At 33.8% G+C, this 20,169-nt stretch overlaps 2 protein-coding genes across 3 annotated transcripts in view; one reads left to right on the forward strand and one right to left on the reverse strand.

The window, feature by feature from the left end:
• Window positions 1-74: 74 nt before the first annotated feature.
• LOC145681419 (thioredoxin C-2-like) lies at window positions 75-9,343 on the reverse strand. 2 transcript variants are annotated; one of them, XM_081753064.1, is made up of 3 exons: window positions 8,881-9,343; window positions 5,186-5,309; window positions 75-408 (listed from the first exon to the last, which is right to left on the reverse strand). In XM_081753064.1, exons 1-3 carry the CDS (start codon window positions 9,117-9,119, stop codon window positions 280-282), a joined length of 492 nt encoding a protein of 163 aa, XP_081609190.1. In that variant the 5' UTR covers window positions 9,120-9,343; the 3' UTR covers window positions 75-279. The 2 variants fall into 2 exon arrangements, with proteins under 2 accessions (XP_081609190.1, XP_081609189.1); XM_081753063.1 differs by lacking the exon at window positions 75-408 and adding an exon at window positions 960-1,276.
• A 2,036-nt stretch (window positions 9,344-11,379) lies between these two features.
• The window catches only part of elg1 (enhanced level of genomic instability 1), a 72,412-nt gene continuing 63,622 nt past the window's right edge, over window positions 11,380-20,169 (forward strand). Inside the window, exon 1 of the mRNA XM_081750705.1 lies at window positions 11,380-11,654. The gene's annotated coding sequence lies outside the window, so the exon portion shown is untranslated. The remainder of the gene's footprint in view (window positions 11,655-20,169) is intronic.

Raw genomic sequence — 20,169 nt, forward strand, 5'->3', positions numbered from 1 at the left:
TCTCATACCATTAATGTTTTCACGAGAGGGAATTCACAGTTTGCTATCTAGAAAAGGAAAACTCGATATATATTTATCTACTTTATTTGATTCACAATATTTGTATTCTTTTTATAATCTAACAATAAGCATCATTAAATATTAAATACAGACAACTAAGTTTTCTACTTGAACAGAATATAGTTCTCTAAAGATAAAATTATGCTTAGGTTGTGATAGTTCAGATGTTTTACTTTGTAATTCCAACAAAGTATGATTAACAGCAGAGTACTTCTTCCTTTACTCAAACAAAGAACCCCTAATATTTCTTTCTATAAATCCTCTTACGACGGGTGTACTTTGTAAACCAACTAATTTATCTAGTAGTATTCCATTTTTGAAGATGAAAAGAATTGGGACTGCTGTGATCTAAAATTAAAAGATTGGAAGTTTTAAACTGAGGTGCATTTATTAGTTGGACATCATACCTAAATCGAATATTTACGTACTTATTTCAAACATTTTAAGTGAACACTGTTTCTGGATTTATTTTCGACATTACAAACTGAAGATTTATTTGTTTAACGTGAAGCCATCCTTCTTTTATATTTTTTCTTTGCATTACACGAGGTATTTTTATTATATAAGTTGAAAATCTACCATTATCTTACATATTCATCAGCATTATTAATGTTATTGCTAACAAATTTTGATGAAAAGGGGCTAATTCCATGGTTTTAACAGCAGGAAAGATCTCTCTTCGATTCAGCTGCTGTCTGAGAAGCAACCTTGCTGTAGGATGCTCTAAAGGAAAGATTTTTTTTTGTTGTTTTAGATAGAATCAAATGAGCAGATATTTTAAAAATTCTCTCGAATCAAAGGTGACAAAATTCAACACACTTTTTTCCAATTTTTGCATAAATAGAAGAAATGAGTGATTAAAAATTCAATACTACCAATCCAGAACAGTAAATTAAAGATTTTAAAGATATTAAGTATTACTAAATTAAAGAAGATTATTTAAATTCAAACATACAGTTTTGTTATTGTTATATGTCACATAATTTCAATGCAATTTTGTACATTTTCATAGACTGACACTATTTTGAATAAATTGTCCCATTATCTAAATTCCTGGTTTCTTAATTGGACTAGCTGAATCTGAGGAACCGGATGTAGAATATCTCTTAATCAATTCTTCAACAAATCCATTTAATACTTGTTTCTCTTTCAAGCCAATTATAGTACCATCAACTTTCCCATTTTTAATAGCGACGAGAACAGGAACTGCTGTTATCTGCAATTTAGAATACACAAGTAGAAATAAAGGTTTGAACAAAAATTCATAATTTACGAATTAACTTTAGTATTTACGAGGGGCGTTCGGAAAGTAGCTTCCCACTGGTTAAAAAAGGAAACCCAAAATTAAATAAGAAAATTTAATTGTATACATGTGAAAACTAGTTCTTTGTTCTATTTTTCAACATAATTTCCATGAACATTCAAGCGCTCTGCACTAACTTACAAATTCCATCAGCATAAAAGTTTCCCTCCTGTGCCTTGAGCCAGCTTACGACCTATGTCACTACGTCATATAACACAGTCCTGGAAATTTGTGGAAATTCATCGGAAAGCTCAGGGATTGTGAAACGTCGATTTTTTAACGAACTTTTCCATCAATTTTCTGAACGAGTTCATCAGTGATCACTGATGGCCTGCCACTTCTCTCTTCGTCATGAATGATTGTTCGTCCACTTTTAAATGAATGAACTTATTCACGAACAACTCCTTCACTCGTCACACCTGGTTCATACACAGCACAAAGTTTCCGATGAATAGCTGCTACCGAATACTACACTTGTTGGGGTTTTCTAGTGCAGCACACAATTTAAGACAGTACAAAAGTGCAACTAGTGATCAGACAACCTTCACTCTAACACAGCTGTATGCAGACTGACCTACGTCTGTACAAAGATGGTAACGCTACCACCACTACTTCACGCACAGTGACCAATCGGAGGTTACTTTCCGAACGCACATCGTACAAAGTTTATTAGTTATAAACAGAATTATTGGTTGGTTCAGTGGTTGAAAACACCTCAAAAATTAAAACTTTAGCAATTGGATCTATAAAACGTACACAGTGACATGTTAATGGAGTATACGTAGAATGGGTAAACCTTATGTATCAATTCTTAGCTTTGTTTCAATACAGAAATACCCTGAATATTCTTACAATTTCTTTTTACTTGAGGCGATCAAGTCAATCCAGAACTTTCTGTAATATCAGGAATTATATTTCTGGACTTTCGGCATCTATGGCGATTTTACCCCGTCACATATGAGGGATAATGTCCCTCGGTGAGCATAGTACCCAGGAAAGTGGTAAAGGAATGAGAAAGGAAAGAAGTGACCCGAAACTTTCATGTTACGCACCATCTCCGCATTATCTACAGTTTATTGAAGGGTTCGAAGCAGGGGCGGATCGAGGACTGACTTCTGGGGGGGGCGGTGGGTTGTCATAATGCTACTTTTAAGGGCTCCAAACTCTGGGATGGATTTTATTTATATGTATAAAACGAGAAAGTTTCCTCTTCTGGGGGGTGATCGCCCCGATCGCCCCCCCTGGATCCGCCCCTGGTTCGAAGTTCATGTAGAATTACTTCCACTTATAATTTAACTCGAGTCTGTCATAGTGAAGGTGAAAATCTTTACCATTTGCTCAGAAGGAAGCTCAAAACAAAAGTTGTTGTATATCTTGGATGAGATCATATTTACAAATTTGCATGGAACAGAAATTAAGGATATAAACTGAAATATTTAGATTACAGTTCTTCGAATTAGCTTTATAGATTAAAGGAGATAAATCATAAATACGAGGGAGGAAGGAAGGAAGAATTTATAAGATTAAAAAAAGAAAAAGGAAAAGAAGTAAAGTTCGCAAACACGATGCTGCGCGCAATCAGTCTAGAACTAAAGAAACATCTCACATTAGAGATGAACACTCTTATCATGCAAACACGAAACTTTAAAAAAAAAGTTATTGTAATATTTTAATTATTATTGCAGATAGCAGCAGCTTTTGTTCAATCACGAAACCAAACAAGACAACAAATTTTGTACTAAAAGTAATTTAACACACAATCTAATTGTAAAATAAATATTTTACTAATACAGTGTATTCTACCTGTTTATTAACCATATGTTATTTCTTTTAGAAAAAAATACCTTGTTGAATAGAGTTTCAAGACTTCGAATTATGACGAACTAAATACAATTGCAATTGTTTTGAGGGTAACACTAGTAATGCTTGTATAAAACTATGTTCAATTAGCATAGAAAAATCTGATCGCAGGACTGGCAGAAACTTAAGATCTCCAGGTAAATGACTTCTCCTTAGATTCAAGCATGTCCGAACTTAGGATTCAAGTCTTCGTAAGTCCAGATTCAACGATAAGATGTTTCTATATTATGTATTCTAATAAATTGTTCTACGTTCTGAATCGCCAATATTTCAGTATCAATTATGTTCAAGTTTTACTGTAACATAATCATAAAGCTGCAAAATGTACCTTTTGAACCCGCTTCTCAATTATTTAAGTTATTTTATTTACATTATATGTTCCGTATCATAAACAAAGAAGTTTTTTCTTTCTTTTTTCTTTTTCTTTTTTTCTTTTTTTTTCTTTTTCTTTTTTTTTTTTTTGTAAGAAGATTTTATCAAAAATCGTATAACTGTTCAAAACAAGCTTCAGGGTTTACTTTATAGAAAAGGTGTGAAATTTTACAACGAAAAATTTACCTCTTCCTGAAACTGCTGGAACTTTTCAGTGATATTTCGGGCATTTTTCTTGCTACGCGTTTCTGGAGCTCGTTTCAGAAGTGCAAGATAATATGCAGATCACGGTTTTCAGTGGGGCAGTCTAAGATTGGGTTAGGTAGCGTCGGAAACATGTCTGTACATCGGCTGTCTAAACCTGCTCCTAAAGATATCCACGACCCTGACAATGCTTCATATTAGACAGCATGACATTTTCCAAGATGTTAGTGTAATCTTATGGTCCCTCTCCCCTAAATTCGCTGGAGTGAACAAAAATACCCGTAGAAGAAGAGGTTTTCAAACCAGAGGCGTATGGAAAGAGGAGTTTCTGGATTTTAATCCCGCTATGAACAAGATATTATGAAAAAATAAACATTTACCATATTACGATACATATACAAATTCCAGAGACAATCTGAACTTCAAGTTTGAACCTCTTCCTCTAGATGAAATTCTGCTTACGTCATTGCTTCACATAATAACTTTTTTTCGCAAGCAGTGCTTCATGACTGGTATCTGATATTTTAGGATCAGAACGCTTACAAACTTTTCGCCGAACGCATTTATTACTGTCGCTCCTGAATATGAGGAACTTCCTCTCTTCTGGTCGAATATATTACTCCAAGGTCGAGCTGCTCACCTGAGATGTGCTTTGTCATATGCAACTCGAGCCATATGATTTGCCACAGAAATGTGAGCTTCCTCATGACTAAACAGTTAGCCTACACACCTTTGGCATAGGAGACTTGGTTTCGGTTCCCGGCAGGAGCTTATGTGGTTCGTTAAACTGTAGGTCCACGTCTCAAACAGCATCACTGCTGAAAGAGACGCTAAACTCAAATCAAATCAAACAAACCACAAGAAAGTAAGGTTTCTTGTGGGTGTGTACCATAAATCCCGCTGGCTGTAGGCGGTGACGGATGGTGAAGGCTCTCCAGGGGTCAATACTTCTGTGGTTGCGAGGGACGATTCAAGACAGTTCCAATCTAGACATGAGAAAGATGTTACGATCGACCAGCGAATCAGTCCAGCATAGACGGTTCCTTGATTCTTTTTCTGTCATATATCCGCTCTGTGGCTTTCATCGTTTCAGAAACTCCGTCACCGTTGTTCTGAAAACGCCAAATTGCTAAAGGTGAATTGAAGAATAGCTGTATATAACCATTTTTTTTTTTTTTAGATGTGGAGCCGTCGCACCTTGACCATATCTTTGAAATAAGCTGAACTCCATCTTCAACAACAAGCAATGTACAAGCAAAACATAGTTACAAGTATAATATGATCCCTCGTTTATACAAATCTTAGAATATTTGAAAGTACTTGATGATAAATACGTTACAGCATTTAATATATTATTTTCAGTTTAATATCAAATAGGTTACGTACTTCATATTTCTCTGCTAAATCCATATTGGTAGTCACTTCCACATTTGCTAAATGCACTTTCCCTTCCTTCTCGCTTACAACTTTCTCTATTCTTGGTCCCATTTGACGGCAAATGTTGCATGTTCTAAAAAAAACAGAATGAGAAGTATGTCGGGATTAATTGTTTATCTGTGTACAATAACGGTATAGGTCAACATAATTCTATTTTAAAAAATCTTAGCGAACATATAAACAAGTTGAGAGCAACATAAAGCTTTTGTTCTTCCATATTTCTCAATTAAAGTGGAATCACCCATATGTCCTCTTCAAGTTCACCGCTTGCTGTTCACTATAGGTTAAAGTTGTATTTAATTAAAGCTCTATCTACATTTAACATTTTCTTTCGAGTTTGTCAACCAATCATCTTAAACTCTATGTATTAAGTGGATTATACATAATCTAAAAGTGTCAAATGTTTCAGCAAAGTAGAATTTCAACATGTACGATATCAAGTTGTATGCAACTTTTGCGTTGGTTACAACGTTTGATACAACTATTCTAAAATAAAACATGTTCTATGCCTATCCAACATTGCACCAAAGAAAACAAACGAAAATCACTGTGCGATGGCGCTAAACGTGTACACGGGAAGAAATTGAAATGTTATTTTGATGACTACAAGCAGCATTCTGTTTTGTATAACAGTAAACTTTAAGAATATTACAATAAATACAAACACAAAGAAGCCTTGGAAAAAAAATTGTGGCTGAAGTTAGGTTGCCAAGGCCAGAGATTACAGGTTGGTAATCGTTCATATTTCACATGCACGGTGTATATTTGCAATTGCTCGTTTATTTTAAGATTTACAATTTAAACAGGTTCCTTTTCAATAACTGCCTCAAGCGAGTTTCGCGTTGCACTCTATGCCTACTCACAAATGTAACAATTGAAAGAAGAAGTGTAAGCAAATGAGCAACAAAATTAAGTTTTATTACTTGATAGTTTATAGTGCATGTAAAGGTTTTAGCCAACTTATTTGACCAAATGACTATCAAAGATAAAGTTTGATAAAACATTTGATGGAAAACTTTGACCATGTATAAGAGGCTTAAGCAATAGCGCAGATATTGGCATCTATTAAAGTGACTTTATTATTAGTATTAACGTGACGTACAGACTGACGTTTCTGGCTTATTCTTAGGTTGTTCGTATTTAATTTCAGCCAGTTTGTTGTATTGGATGTGTTGTCTTTACATATAATAGTAGTGTTCATAAAATACTAACATAAAGTTGAGGGAAGAACAAAGGGCACCGAAGGGAAGTATATATATATATATATATATATACAGGATGACCACAGAGACCCGAAAATAAGTAACATAAACCACTAAACATACGTAAATAACTACGAGTACACGGAAAGAACTAAGTGACATGAACAACAATGCCTTCGAGAAATGTTACTGAGATAGGTAACATTTAGTGTCCAAAGGATCAGTCTGTCGACCGTTATTCTCGTGACAAAGGATAATACGCCGCCAGTTTCTGTGCAACATTTTGCGAAGCATTGCAGGTGTAACTGGAGTGAAAGCCTGTTTCACAGCCTCTGTCAGTTCGGCAATCTTATGGTAACGTTTTTTTTTTCTTGGCAACGATGCCCTTTATGAACTCCCATAGTACATTATCACAGGTTGTGAGGCCTGGGCTTTGTGGTGGCCAGGCAAGTGATACGGATTCTTTCCTTATCCTTTACACTTCCCATGGCGTATAGTTTCTGTCTCCATCGTAAAAGTGTTTTGGGAGAGAATCTCGTTGAAAATTTGTCAGAAAGTCTGCACGCACTTGATCCAGTGTCTTACGTGTGTGGTTTCTCTCATGCACCCAATAACTCTTTCACACAGTTCGAAACAATGGAAAACCTTACATTAGCATTTAAAGGCGAAACAGGACTTTGTGTCCAATATATATATATATATATATATATATATATATATATATATATATATATATATATATATATATATATATATATATATATATATATATATATATATATATATATATATATATATATATATATATATGTATGTATGTATGTGTGTGTGTGTGAATGCCTATTTATTACTTTAATAATAATTGCTGTTTTTTCAAATATATTGTTCTAATAATAGTTATGGGTCATTCGAGTAGATACACGTTTCGAATAAACTATGCTATTACTTTTAACAATACTAAGAAAAATGCTTTCTCTAAACTTTCAATTATTGTTTTCTTTCTCAATGTATTTCCTTTGTTGTATGACATTTAAACGAACAAAAGGACCAGAGTATTTTCTTGTAGCTTTAAGGTTAGTGTCTACGCCTTTGGCGTGAGAACTCGAAACTAATCAACCAAAAGATGGAGAGCAAAGTTGGATAATTCAAACACAATGAAAAAACTGGAATGAAATCTTTAAGTTTTGCGTCCCATGGTTATCCCAGGTAGGCTAAAGGAGGATGATGAGAAATGAATGAAATAGTTGAATGCATGAAGTGGGAGGAAACGGGAGAACTCCGAGAAAGACCACGTACACGATGTTTGTCCACCACAAAGCTGACTTGGCGCGAGCATCATACACAATGAGTAGTTTCCATAGAACAAGTATGAATATGAAATTTGCTATTTTTGCTGCGTTGAAAATATAAAGTTTATAAATGAGCAATTAAACTATAGTTTGAAATTTCTATTTATGCTTATTCTACATATATGCAATTCTCTAATTGCGAGTATAGCAATCCCACGACTAAAGTTAGTAATACATTTCGTAAACATTTACGTAACATGAAATAACCTCTACATAAATCGAATTTGTAAAATGTTTAATAATAACTTCGAAAACACTGGAATATTTATTATTATATGTATATAGTCCTACCTATGTATATTATTTAATGGATACTATTTTACAAATGAAAGTCATGCAACAATACTTACTTGGATATAAACTATAAAATTATTAAAATTTACAGGCTTTGCGATATATATTCTTTTATATAGAAACATGTAGGCCTATCGTTGCATATGGCAGTAAATAAAGACACAAAATGTTCATGCGCGTTAGTTGTTATAATTTTGCGATTACGTAACTGTAAAGTGACCTAAGTCGGGTAGGTGATATTCATACTAGAATAGATATAACAAAATTTGCATTTATAAATTGTGTGATCATAATATACTAAAACAGTATCATGATAGTCCTGCTTGTTAGTCTGGTGGCTAGCACGTGCAATTTTGGTCCCATGACCCCGGGTTGAATTCCCGGAGGGAGAGGACAACAAATTTAATTTCACAACTATTCACTTTCATTCACTATTACTCTCCTTGAGCCTGACTGAAATAATTCTGGGACATTAATGTGTCATAATCATCGTTAATAAACGGAATAGTTTTGGATGTGGGGAGAGCAGAATTTTTTTGAGTTAAAATTTCTTACTTTCTTATTATGTTTTCTTTTTTTTTTTGTTTGTTCAGGTTAGGTTAGGTTAGGTTACTTTCAGTTAGGTTAGGTTAACTTTGTATTGACGTCCCAGTTCCAAAACTATTCCAAACAAACTATGATAACTGTTTATGATTGCGGCCTTATTATCGATGTTTGCATTGCTAACTGAAAAACAATAATAAGAGAAACTCTATAGGAGGCTTTCTGTATACTATGTAAAGTTTTTACAATAAAATACCTTGTATAAAATTTTACAATAACAGGTGTCTTGCTTCCTAATACTCGATTCTGAAAATCTGAAGGACCAGATATGTCAAAAACATCGCAATATTTTGGGGTAAGAGAAAACTTCCTAAATTTTGATAACTGATTTACATTATTAACTCTTTTGCAGTGTCTAATTTCTGATGGGCACCTCAACCACATATTCCGACAAAGTCCTGCAAATTGTATCGTATATGTATATAAATATGACATAATTTTGTACAATACTTGAGTACTTGTCAACAAATCATTCGCTTTTCTTCTAAAATTTCTTCAACAACATAGAGGCATTAATAAACTATATTTCACATTCAAATTTCGTCCACGTTCCCACAGATCATATAGCACGTTCCTTCCACTTCCACTTCCTCTTCACCTAACAATAGGTATTAAAAATTGAGGAGTGCAGACTTACGTCTGTTTCACCCACATCCTTAATATAGCACGTTCCTTTCTACATTCATTTAAAAATATATATCAAAGATTGTCAACTATAGAAATATTATTTTAAATAATCGAACTCATGTGGCTAGTGTTGAGTTTTAAGTGAATTTTGCACACAATCTTTCATTTTAATGAGAACAAATTTTAAAATAATTATTTAATTGTCAGGAACGCTTTCTATACAAGTGTACAGCAAAAATGAAAATTTTACAGAAAAAAAATACTAGAAGTATTCTCTGTAAACATATTGAAAAATTATTCAGTAAAATGTGTCTCATAGAATTGTACCATTTATTTTCGTTATTGACATGTTTTCATTACGGCACTTCTATTTAAAGATCATGGAGAAGCAAAATTAGTGAGTTATCTACAGATCCTGTTGATCACGTTAAGCTAGCAAAACAATCATCACGCACTTTTTATAATTTACGTGATGTAGAACTCTGGTAGGCTCTGTGGTAGAGCGTTCACTTATGGCAAGTGGAGTTCTGGTTCAATCATAGCACGCGTCAAGTGGGATTTGTGGTGAAAAATTGCCTTCATAATTTAACAGTAACTATGGGCATGCAAGCACTGTAAGTACATTATAATCTTGTATACGATTATCAGGAAGGTTACTCGTCTCGTAATATCCTCCAATGCAGACATTTGTTTTTATTTATTATGATAATACCTTGACCATTATATAAACATGGAAAAGATTCATAAAAAGGCATTAATTCAATCCCCGCTTTGTCACACTAGGGGGGGCGATGGGTTATCATACTGCTACTTAGTGCTACTTTTAACAGCTTCAAACTCTGGGATGGGTTTTATTTATATGTATAAAATAAGAAAGTTTACTCTTCTGGAGGGAGGGCGATCGCCCCCTGGAACCGCCACTGTGTTACACGACGCCAACATAGTTGTCTTGTATTTTCCTGCAATCAACTCGGGTGCTGATTAACTATATTGAATGCTCATGAATTGGATTGTTTAGATCGGGACTGAAGCGAAATCTCTTGAACTAAACTACTGGATTCAAGACAAAAATGATGTCAGCATTGACGTCTTTTTCGTTAAATAGCTCTGAACGGTCTTGAGGAAGTTTTGTTTAATCTTAAAAATACAGTTAAAACATAATGAAATCTTCCAGCTTAACGTCCCGCGGGGTGATTAAGCCAAGAAAATGGTGGTGAAAGAATTGGTTGAACGGGAAAGTAGGAGGAAACGGGAGTGGCCTACCCTGAGAAACCCACAGACATAATGTAGTCCACCACAAACTTAATTAGCCGCGATCTAACCAGGGACCCTGCGCAACAGAGGTAAGCGCTACCACTGGGCAACGGTGTCCCCTTAAATTTTTAATAGGCCTATTTTAGTATGCTATATTTCAGTTCAAACATAATTTAGTCTTTATATTTGGAAATGGAAACGATTGATTCTATGAAGGAAAGTCAGGGAATTCCTATTTATAAAGGGATCTTTTTGTGTGTAAAACTTTATAAACTACAATTTTGTCATAAATATTTTCCTCGAAAAATTGATAATTTTTGATATAATTGCCAAAGCTAAAATTCTCCCATTGAACCTAAGGAATAGTAATAAGAATCTTACGGCTTAAATTAAGGGTACTTTCCAGGATACAATGATGATATCAAAATAAAGGTCTCCATAAAAATCCAACTTGTTTTTTTTTCGAAATTAATGTCTGTTTTTACTGGGATAATATATCAATTTTAAAATATAAGCTAAAATCTAAAAAAAAAAGAAAAGAAAAAAGAAAGAAAGAAAAAGAAAAAAAGAAAATCAAAATCAGTCAAGAAAATCTAGTCTCTTTCTGATGCGGTTTGCGTTATCGCAACGCAAACTTTGAATTTTAGTCTCTGATAAAATCATGACAACAGTATAATTGCTGGTTCCATTCTTTCATTGAGTTGCAACCCACAAATTATGTGAAAATTATAAAAAATTTCAGTGGAGTTCATTTTTGGGACACACTATACACTATACACAGGGAAACACTATATTTATCTGTTTGTACTTGGTATCATTGTACTGAATTTGAGCAGTCGTCAGCCGGGCAGATGAAAGATCGTTAAGGCGCCAGACAGCGAAGCTAAATTAAATGAAAAGTTAATGAATATAAGCGTGTTAGTGTTAATAATATTGTGAAGTGCTCAGTGATGTAAATTACATAGTTTGAAGATTTCTGTGAAAACTGAGAAAGCTGTATTTGTATAATAGCTTATAGTTTTCGTTATGTTCTCCCGCCAAAACATCGACTTCAGTGGAACGAGAAATTGACATATATTCATAGGATAAGTAAGTATAATTGCGTTTCAAAAGAATATAGCTAATATGGATGATTGTTCCATAAATTGATTTTAAAAATATGATACATTGAATGTAGCAAGGTGAAAAGCGCGATAGTAGAAATCTGAACTTTTCTAGTATAATTTGACATGGTTACATTTATAACTACCATTCCAGACTTTGTTTATAACTTTAATATAATAGTATAAGTAGTTTCCTTTTATCAAGGGCCATAAATTAAATGGAAAATAAAGGCTTAAGATAATACATTAAGATCGGTAGCACCTCTATCCGTAACTATCCCGTATCGAGATTCAAATTTTCGCATATTTTTGGATTTGGAGGGCCAGAATTTTTTGAGTTACAATCTTTTACTTGGTATATTTTCAATGGTTTATTATTATTATTATTATTATTATTATTATTATTATTATTTTGGTCTAGGGTAGGTTAACTTTGTACTGGCCACTCAGTTCCAAAACTATTCCCAAATTTTTCGTATTCCATAAGAAATTGTAAAGAGGCAGTGTCTGTTAACTAATTGCTAAATTATTAATTTTAGAATTGAGTCTATGGTAACTGTTTAGTAATAAGGGGGTGAGCACTAACGAAGATAGAAAACAGCGTGCTCTGCGGAGTTCTAACCCGCCTTCACTCGCAAACGCTCGCTCTGCAATATTGTCTGAATTAAATGTTATTAACCTAACTTAACCGAATGTGAGTAGAATATTGCAAAAAAGTCGGTTAAAATCTTGGCCCCCGAAAGCTAAGCAATAATCTCCATCTTTTACTTGTAAATTTTTACACTAATTAAATCAACCTGTTTCTGTCTCGAAGGTAAGTGTAAACCTTCAAGACAGAAGCAGGTTGATTTTATGGCCTAGATTTAGCAGAATGGGTCCAGCTCTTTTCTCTAAAAAAATGTAACAAGTTTCGTAATTTTTGTTCACATTAGGTTAGTTTAGTTTGCGTTATGTTAGTGTAGGGGTCCCCCATAATTTTCCAAAAAATGATAGGATTTCGCTTATTTCTACTAATATTAGGTTAGATTTGGTTACGTTATGTTACGTCTAAGTACTTGCGTCATTCATTTCTCCTGTAAATTTTGTGCTTTTACGTGCTTCTGCTCAGTTTTACTTGTCGTTTCCTCCCCTTTACGGTAACATAGCTTCTGTTTTTCGAAGGTTTTTTTTTGGGGGGGGGGCATTTCACAATTTATTTCTAAACTCTTGTGGAATCTAAAATCGACGACGCTCTGTCGTGTATGTGACTACTTTAAACCCACAGAGATGTGTAGAAAGTTTATCTCATCTTGGTTTGGAGACGAACCGTCTGAAACATGGTCCTAGCAAATTTTCAAGAATTATCTTCCATACAACGTTTATTCAGGTTCTGCAGAATCTTGCTTCTAATACCATGATGTTAAAAGCTTCATACTTTTTTTTTCTTTTAACTGTCCTCTGTATGTGTGGGCGTCCGAGAAAAGAGCGCACGGCAGTTCTGGCAGGTAGATTTTGTCCCTGAAGATAACAAAAGGTAGCGTTTCCGTTTATGAAAGGAAGAGTACAAATATGAAAAGGCTTTTAATATTTGAAGAAAAAGAAAAAGAATGCTGTTTTTTTGGGAAGGTTCTAGATTACTGGTCCCCCATGTAGGTTAGTAGCTGGGTTGGTTTCTTTCTGTACTTAAGTTTATAGATTTAATTTACACAGTATTGCCGAGCGAGCGTTAGCGAGTGAAGGCGGGTTAGAGCCCCGCAGGGTACGTCGTTTCTTGTCTTTATTACTGCTCAATGGGAAGGGGGACCAGTAATCTAGAACCTTGCCGTTTCCTCGGATGTTCGCTTTCTCTGGACCCAGGTACGCTTGAGTACATCACCAGATTAACCAGCCATCGATCTATGTGGCCTGCACAGAAGAATAGCTCGCAACCACAGATATACTCAATCACTCCATAGTCATGGGAGAAAGAACCGGAACTCAGAAGACCTGCCCTACAAGTGTAATATCTAAGTGAAAACTCTCGCGCAACGGAAAGAAAGAAAAAAAAAATAAATAATCTCGAAAATTTTGGAAAAGTAAAATAAAAATTAAATTTAAAAAAAAATCTAGGACTCGGGACATTCACTGATGGGTTCCCCATAATGTTTCTCTCACATTTTCCCTTCGGTGATTCGTTTATCAGATTGATAGGAAGACGCATCATTTTGATCTTGACGAAAATATGTTATACTCTCCAGGAAGAAAAAAAAAATTACTCTACTGTATCCTTTCTATATGAAATAAAACATAATTGTCAACCAGAAGCTTTTACTTGTTTCACCGAAGCTCTCCGTTGTACAAAACTGTTTACATTCACTTTTGGGCACAACGGTACATTGCAGTATGCTTTAGATAGCTACATTACACGCACACAAACTCTCCTAACATTCAATTTATTACATATTCCCGACATTCAATATTTTATTAATATTCCCTTGTTTTCAACTACAGCGGAGTTTCGTTAATTCGAACTTGGATAATCCGAAATATTGGATAATTCGAACAGAAGTCCATTCCCCTTGAAAACTGTATTGAAAACAATAGTAAAAAATCGTGGATAAATCGAACTTTTGAACCTATGTTTTGGATAATTCGAAGTAAATACAGTTGAAAATTTTTAATGCTGGACAGATGTAAACAGAGAAATACAGCTTTAACGTGTTTTCAGTTATCCAGATGCAGCCATAGGGAAGAGTAAGACAGAAGATAAATAGAAAATCTATGTAATGATATAGATGAAAGTGGGGAAGAAGTAAAGATAGAGAACGTGTGCCAATCTCATCTTGTTTCAGAATTGGTTGAAAATTTAAGATGAATTATTGATAAAGTCAACCAAATGTTATTAGTATCGCATTTCACACAATACATGAAATTCAAGATTTATTGAACGTACAAAAACAATCAAATTCAAGCAAATGAGGTTTATGACTTCTTAAAGGTGAGAACAGAATATTCAAATTGTTACTGGTGTTTAATTGTTTGGGCTATTCAATGTATGTTGTAGTGTTGTACGTAAATATATTTTTCATTGTACACGTAGCTTGAATTGTGTGGAGTCAATGTCGTTTGTTAGTTCGCGGTATTCGATGACGCAAATAATAAGCTGCTTTAAAGGTAAAGTCTACACCATATGAATATGTTTTTGATGCACAGTACTTTGGTTTCTTTGTTGTTATATATGTGAAAATGAATGTTGTTGGATAATTCGAAGTTTTTTCGTGTATCCTTGGACTTCGAATTAAAAAGAGTCCACTGTATATCAATGAATGTGCCTCTTATTCTTGCATTCTTATCTCTCATTTAAAACATAAGTCATACGTTTTTGGATGTTCACGGCAGCTATGATTCCCAGGCACTTTCTTTTACATATTTATGTATATCTTGTTTAATTTAACCTATACATATTATTACAAAAAAAATATACATATATATATATATACACATGAAATTACAACAACCTTAACCTTCACTAACCTAAAACACATTCACACCAACAAATTTGTTTATGTCGTAAAAACGTTTTGGTTGGCAGTCCAGGCCAAATTTGTTTAATGGGAATCGAATTTGTTATTTCGTATGTCTGCACTTTAAAAAATGAATACTCGCACGGTGTAGAAAACCAGTTGCCCCTATCGAAAACTTGTAAAAACGACCTATCGTGCTTTTTTTTTTTTTTTTTTTTTTTTTAATCAAAGTACAGCTTCGGTTTATTTTCCAATACTTAATGGATACATTATAGGTTAAAAAAAACTTTAAAATATATTGTATATATGTTCGATACCAGAGAACGTCATTCCTATCCCATTTGTCTAGCTTGGTTACAATAGATAGCCAAACAAAAAAGAAAATAACAATAATAAAAAAAACTGCATATAACTTTACACAAGATTTAGGCTTTCTTTGAATTTCGGAAATTTAGATGGTGACTCTAAACGAAAATCTTACGCTCGCATGTATATTTTCTGTCAGTAGTTTGTTCTACCTTTTATTTCCCCCCTTTTTCTAGATAAGCTTAAGCCGTCACATATTGTCTTAGTAATTGTATAGATCCTACGGGAAAGGAATTACGAAGACATGGTTATATTATGATTCACTGAAAACATCACATTGGAACTATGTAACTTGGTGAGGTTTCGAGGTTAAAAAAAAGTATTTCCAAATCCAGATTAGCAAGTTATTTCGATTGAGCCACTTCAGAAATAAAGCAAAAACATTACTTACAGTTGGGCGAGTTTATATGCACAAACAATCCAATGGTTGTCCTTATGAGTACCAATTCCTATTGACCAAAAATTTGAAGTTTTCTTGTTGAATATTTCAGGTTCCAGTAGAAATAAACATTACACACACACCTCTTATCAAATGGAGTTAGAATTGAACCGGTTAATATCCATTAACCATATCGGTTCTTCAAAAATTCAGAGTCCTACTCATGTAGTAATCAGGGTTGAAAAAAAAACATGATTTTTTAAAAACAAAAAGAACGTTTTTTATGTTTAAAACATGTTTTTTTTTGTTTAAAACAAAGTACTTTGTTTTAAACTAAAAAAAAACGTTTAAAATGTTTATTTTGTTTAAAACGATAATCTAAATAGGCATATATATTACATTTTTACACTCTTAGCTATTGCTTGCCATCTATATTCAACCGCTCGATCAAATTTCGGAAACTTCCCTAATCTCGATCCGCCCAAATATTCAATTCCGGAGAAAGAAATCGGGAATTTCCCGATCTCCGTTCACAGAATATGTAGTTTAGTTTCTTTGTGTTACGTTCTATCAGGGCTTTAAACCTCAATGGCTCAGTCTTAAACTTCAAATTAAGCTGAAAGATGGTTTTGGTACCAATTTATTCCTGAAAGATGCAACTTTGCTGATGTGCATTTTATGTATGTGGGAGGAAGGTAAATGTCGTGTTTTTTGTTTTGTTTTGTTTTTTTCAACAGTTTTTTTGGGGCCATTCCCCCTTTTAGGGGATAGATTCATAAAAATTGTTACGTGAAGCAATGAAGTAGGCCACTACATGGTAATATCGTTAAGGTGATCAGACGTTCCGTTTTAGCCGGGACAGTCCCTTATTTTCAACCGTTGTCCCGTTTTTTTTCTGATTCTCAAACGGGACGCCTGAATGTCCCGTTTTTAAGCAAACATGACCTAGGTGTACCGTAATTATTATTCAAAATATAAATGGTCAATGCTAATTCTACACTCTTCCGTACCAACACTCATTGGGAAGGTTCAGCCGTGCCTAGAACTTCTGAATATTCAAATGAGAATTGAGTGTTCTGTGGTTAAAGTGGAAGTTGAGTGGCAATTCTGAGTGTTGAAGTAGTTAAAAGTATTTTTGGGTAGTACTTAAGTTAGAAACGCTGTGTTATCATTCTTACTCGTGTATTTTGTAAATTGAAAACACTGCTGAGTCCCAAAATGCAATGTGGAAGTACCCCCCACTTCCACCCGTCACCGATTCGTATGCGTCCCGTTTTTGAAAATAAAAGTTCTGGTCACTTTGAATATCGTGTATTTGTACTTCTTACTTATATGGGGTAGCAGGAAGTGGGTAAAGTTAGCCAATTTTTGGAGTTTTTTGTTTTTGTTTTTGTTTTTTTTTTTTTTTGACGTAAATTACATTATTTTTACAACAAACATCAATAGCTCAGTCCTTAATTAAGCTAGAAAGATGATTTGGTACCAAAGTATTTTTCAGAAATGAAGTTTTCCGTGAGTTGCATTTTACGTATATAGGGGTACGTATGTACTGCCGAGAGAGGGAGGATGAAGTTTTTTTTTTTTAATTTTTCATCAGGTTTTGGCAGGTATTTCTCCCCCTTTTGTGGTACATCTCTAAAAATTGGTATGTGAAGCAATGAAGTAGTCCCCTACATGATAGTAACCTGTATGTGTACTTGTTGTTTATAGAGGAAGAGGGAGTCAAACTTGGTTAATTTATATTTATTTTCGGGATGGTCTCATATAACACAAGATATATTTCACTGAAGTGATCTAGAAGCATAATTCTTGTTCGTATACATGATGTGTGCTGCAAAAATGATTTGCATATGGACGTGGTACTATAATGGGGGAGAGGAGAGAATGTCTAATTCAATGAATGTTTTTCTGCGTATATTTTTTTTAAGTATTTCCTACATAAAACGAATTCATTACGCAATGACAGCAATGGATACCATTTCTTATATTATTGTCACAAGTATGTGGCCTACATATCAGCATCATTTTGTCAGCGTAGGGAGACTGCAAGGGTTGACAGGGCCCCGCAAAGTCAATATTTTCATATTTTTAATGATTTTTTATGTTTATTCTTTTTCTACAAATACGGCGGGAATTTCACGAATGTTACCTCGTTGGAATTTGTGGTCTATAAGCTTTCCAATGGTGTATAACTCATGACTCTGTGATAATTAGGGGGGTCACCAGAGCCCCGAACATGAGAATCTACTGTTTTGTTAAAATCCCTGGCGGGTGTCTAGAGTTAATTGTGTTGTTATGCCGTAGACACTAATCATTATTAGCTATCCATGTTGCAGATAGAGATGTATCTTGAAAACTGTTTAGTTAAAATGTCATTTGCTCCTTGTAGGCTAGTTACTGCTCTTTTCTATGAGTTGTATTTATCAGAGTATTTCTTCTAACTTATGATGTGAGAACTGTTCATTATTATGAAAATGATAGTGATCAAAAAATACCCAAGTTTTGAATTTGTGAATTTGTATCTTAGAATAGTGTATAGTGTGTTTAACCTCCATTATTCTTGGAAATTAAGAAATGTTCAAATACTTCACTTGAATTTCTGTTGGTTTAGTTATACGCACATTGATGTGCAGAATTTTGTTTAGTAATTGCTGTTATAATAAGAATATAACTCTGCTTGTAATTTACTCCATGCACAAATCCTGCGGAGGATGGGTTGTTTGTTAGAAAATTAAATTAGCTTCTTCAATCTGATATTTTAGTTGTTTTAAACATGTCCAACCAGCATCGAAAAAAAAAAACACGTGTAAAACAATTTGTTTAAAACGTTTAAAACAAACTGAATAAAACAACAGCCCTCGTTTTAAAGATGTTTTAAACATTTTGTTTTAAACATATCAACCCTGGTAGTAATCAGCTTCCGTTGACATGTCTCATGCAGACGACAATCCACATTGGGCTGTTTCACTAATTCTCCTCGCTGCTCGCTCCGTTCCGTCCAAATAAATAATGCAAATTTTGCAACTGAACTATTTTATATCTTTTAGTAGGAAAATTCGTTCTGGGGCGGCTTTCTTTACCACTTCATTCTTATAATATCTGACGGGCAGTAACTGGGTACTGCTCTCTTGAGAGTGACGCCATTAAAGTACAACAATGTGACGTAATAGTACGAATATTGATAATGAGCTAATTATCAGGACTTCAAAGGAAAGCGACCAATTATAGATAATTCTGTAAATCTGTGCTATTGACGTCATACAAGATAAGATTGAAGATGATGCACCAAACTGAGTGAATTTTGATGATTTTCTGTCAAGATGGCTGAAATCTAAAGAATTTTATGGAGGATATTTTTTTAGAATAAAATTTTAAAGAAATTTCTGGGAGAGTTTTCAGAATGTTTGGAGATAGGAAAAGCGTTCTACAGATGAAAAATAAAAGAAATAAGCAGAATCTTTAAGAAATATAGGAAATTAAGATATAAATAGACAAAACATAGACATTAAATACGATATAAAATCCTAAACCTATTTTAATGCACTTCCTAACTTAATCCTACCTTCTAATATTACAAGAAAAATTAAATGACAACCTTACATCCTTACATATCCTATATTATATATTATTCTACACTATTATACAGGGCGTTCGAAAATTTTCAACATGATAACTCCATGTTGGTAGGTGTCAAACTAACAAAGAATTGTAATATTATTATCTTATAAGCCAGCTTAAATGAAGTCCTGTACATTGTATACACTCCAATACTTGCATGCTCTTCAGTACGCTTTTGGCACCGTATTATCTTCCTCGATGTACACTCGCTGTCTCCCACGTGCTTCCCACTGCGAAAATGGTTACTCACGAAACAAAATCCTCTCGTCCAAGTATAACCATAATAAACTATTAATAAGAATTTAATGAAAATTAGGAGACAATATGTATGTTATGTGATGCCTCTCATTGTTCAGCTATACGGAAGGAACAACTGCACTATATGTTCGTAATCGTTTCATAGTGGGTACCGTAAGGTGACTATATGAATTAAGAGGAATTTGTGAAATCTTTGATACAGTAAATCTGTAGAAAGAAATTTTTATTTATTTTTTTTTTTATTTTATTTTTTTTTTTTTTTTTTGTCAGCTGTCAAAAATGCAAAGTGTACGGCAATTGGGATATTACGGTCTCTCACACAGACCAAGTGCAATTAAATATGGTAGCCTGAAAGGAATTTGTTTAGATTTAAAACTAGAAAATTAGGCCTATCTGCC

The sequence above is a fragment of the Thermobia domestica genome, chromosome 3 (assembly GCF_964235325.1).
Source record: "Thermobia domestica chromosome 3, izTheDome1.hap1.1, whole genome shotgun sequence".
In the NCBI taxonomy this organism is placed as follows: domain Eukaryota; kingdom Metazoa; phylum Arthropoda; class Insecta; order Zygentoma; family Lepismatidae; genus Thermobia; species Thermobia domestica.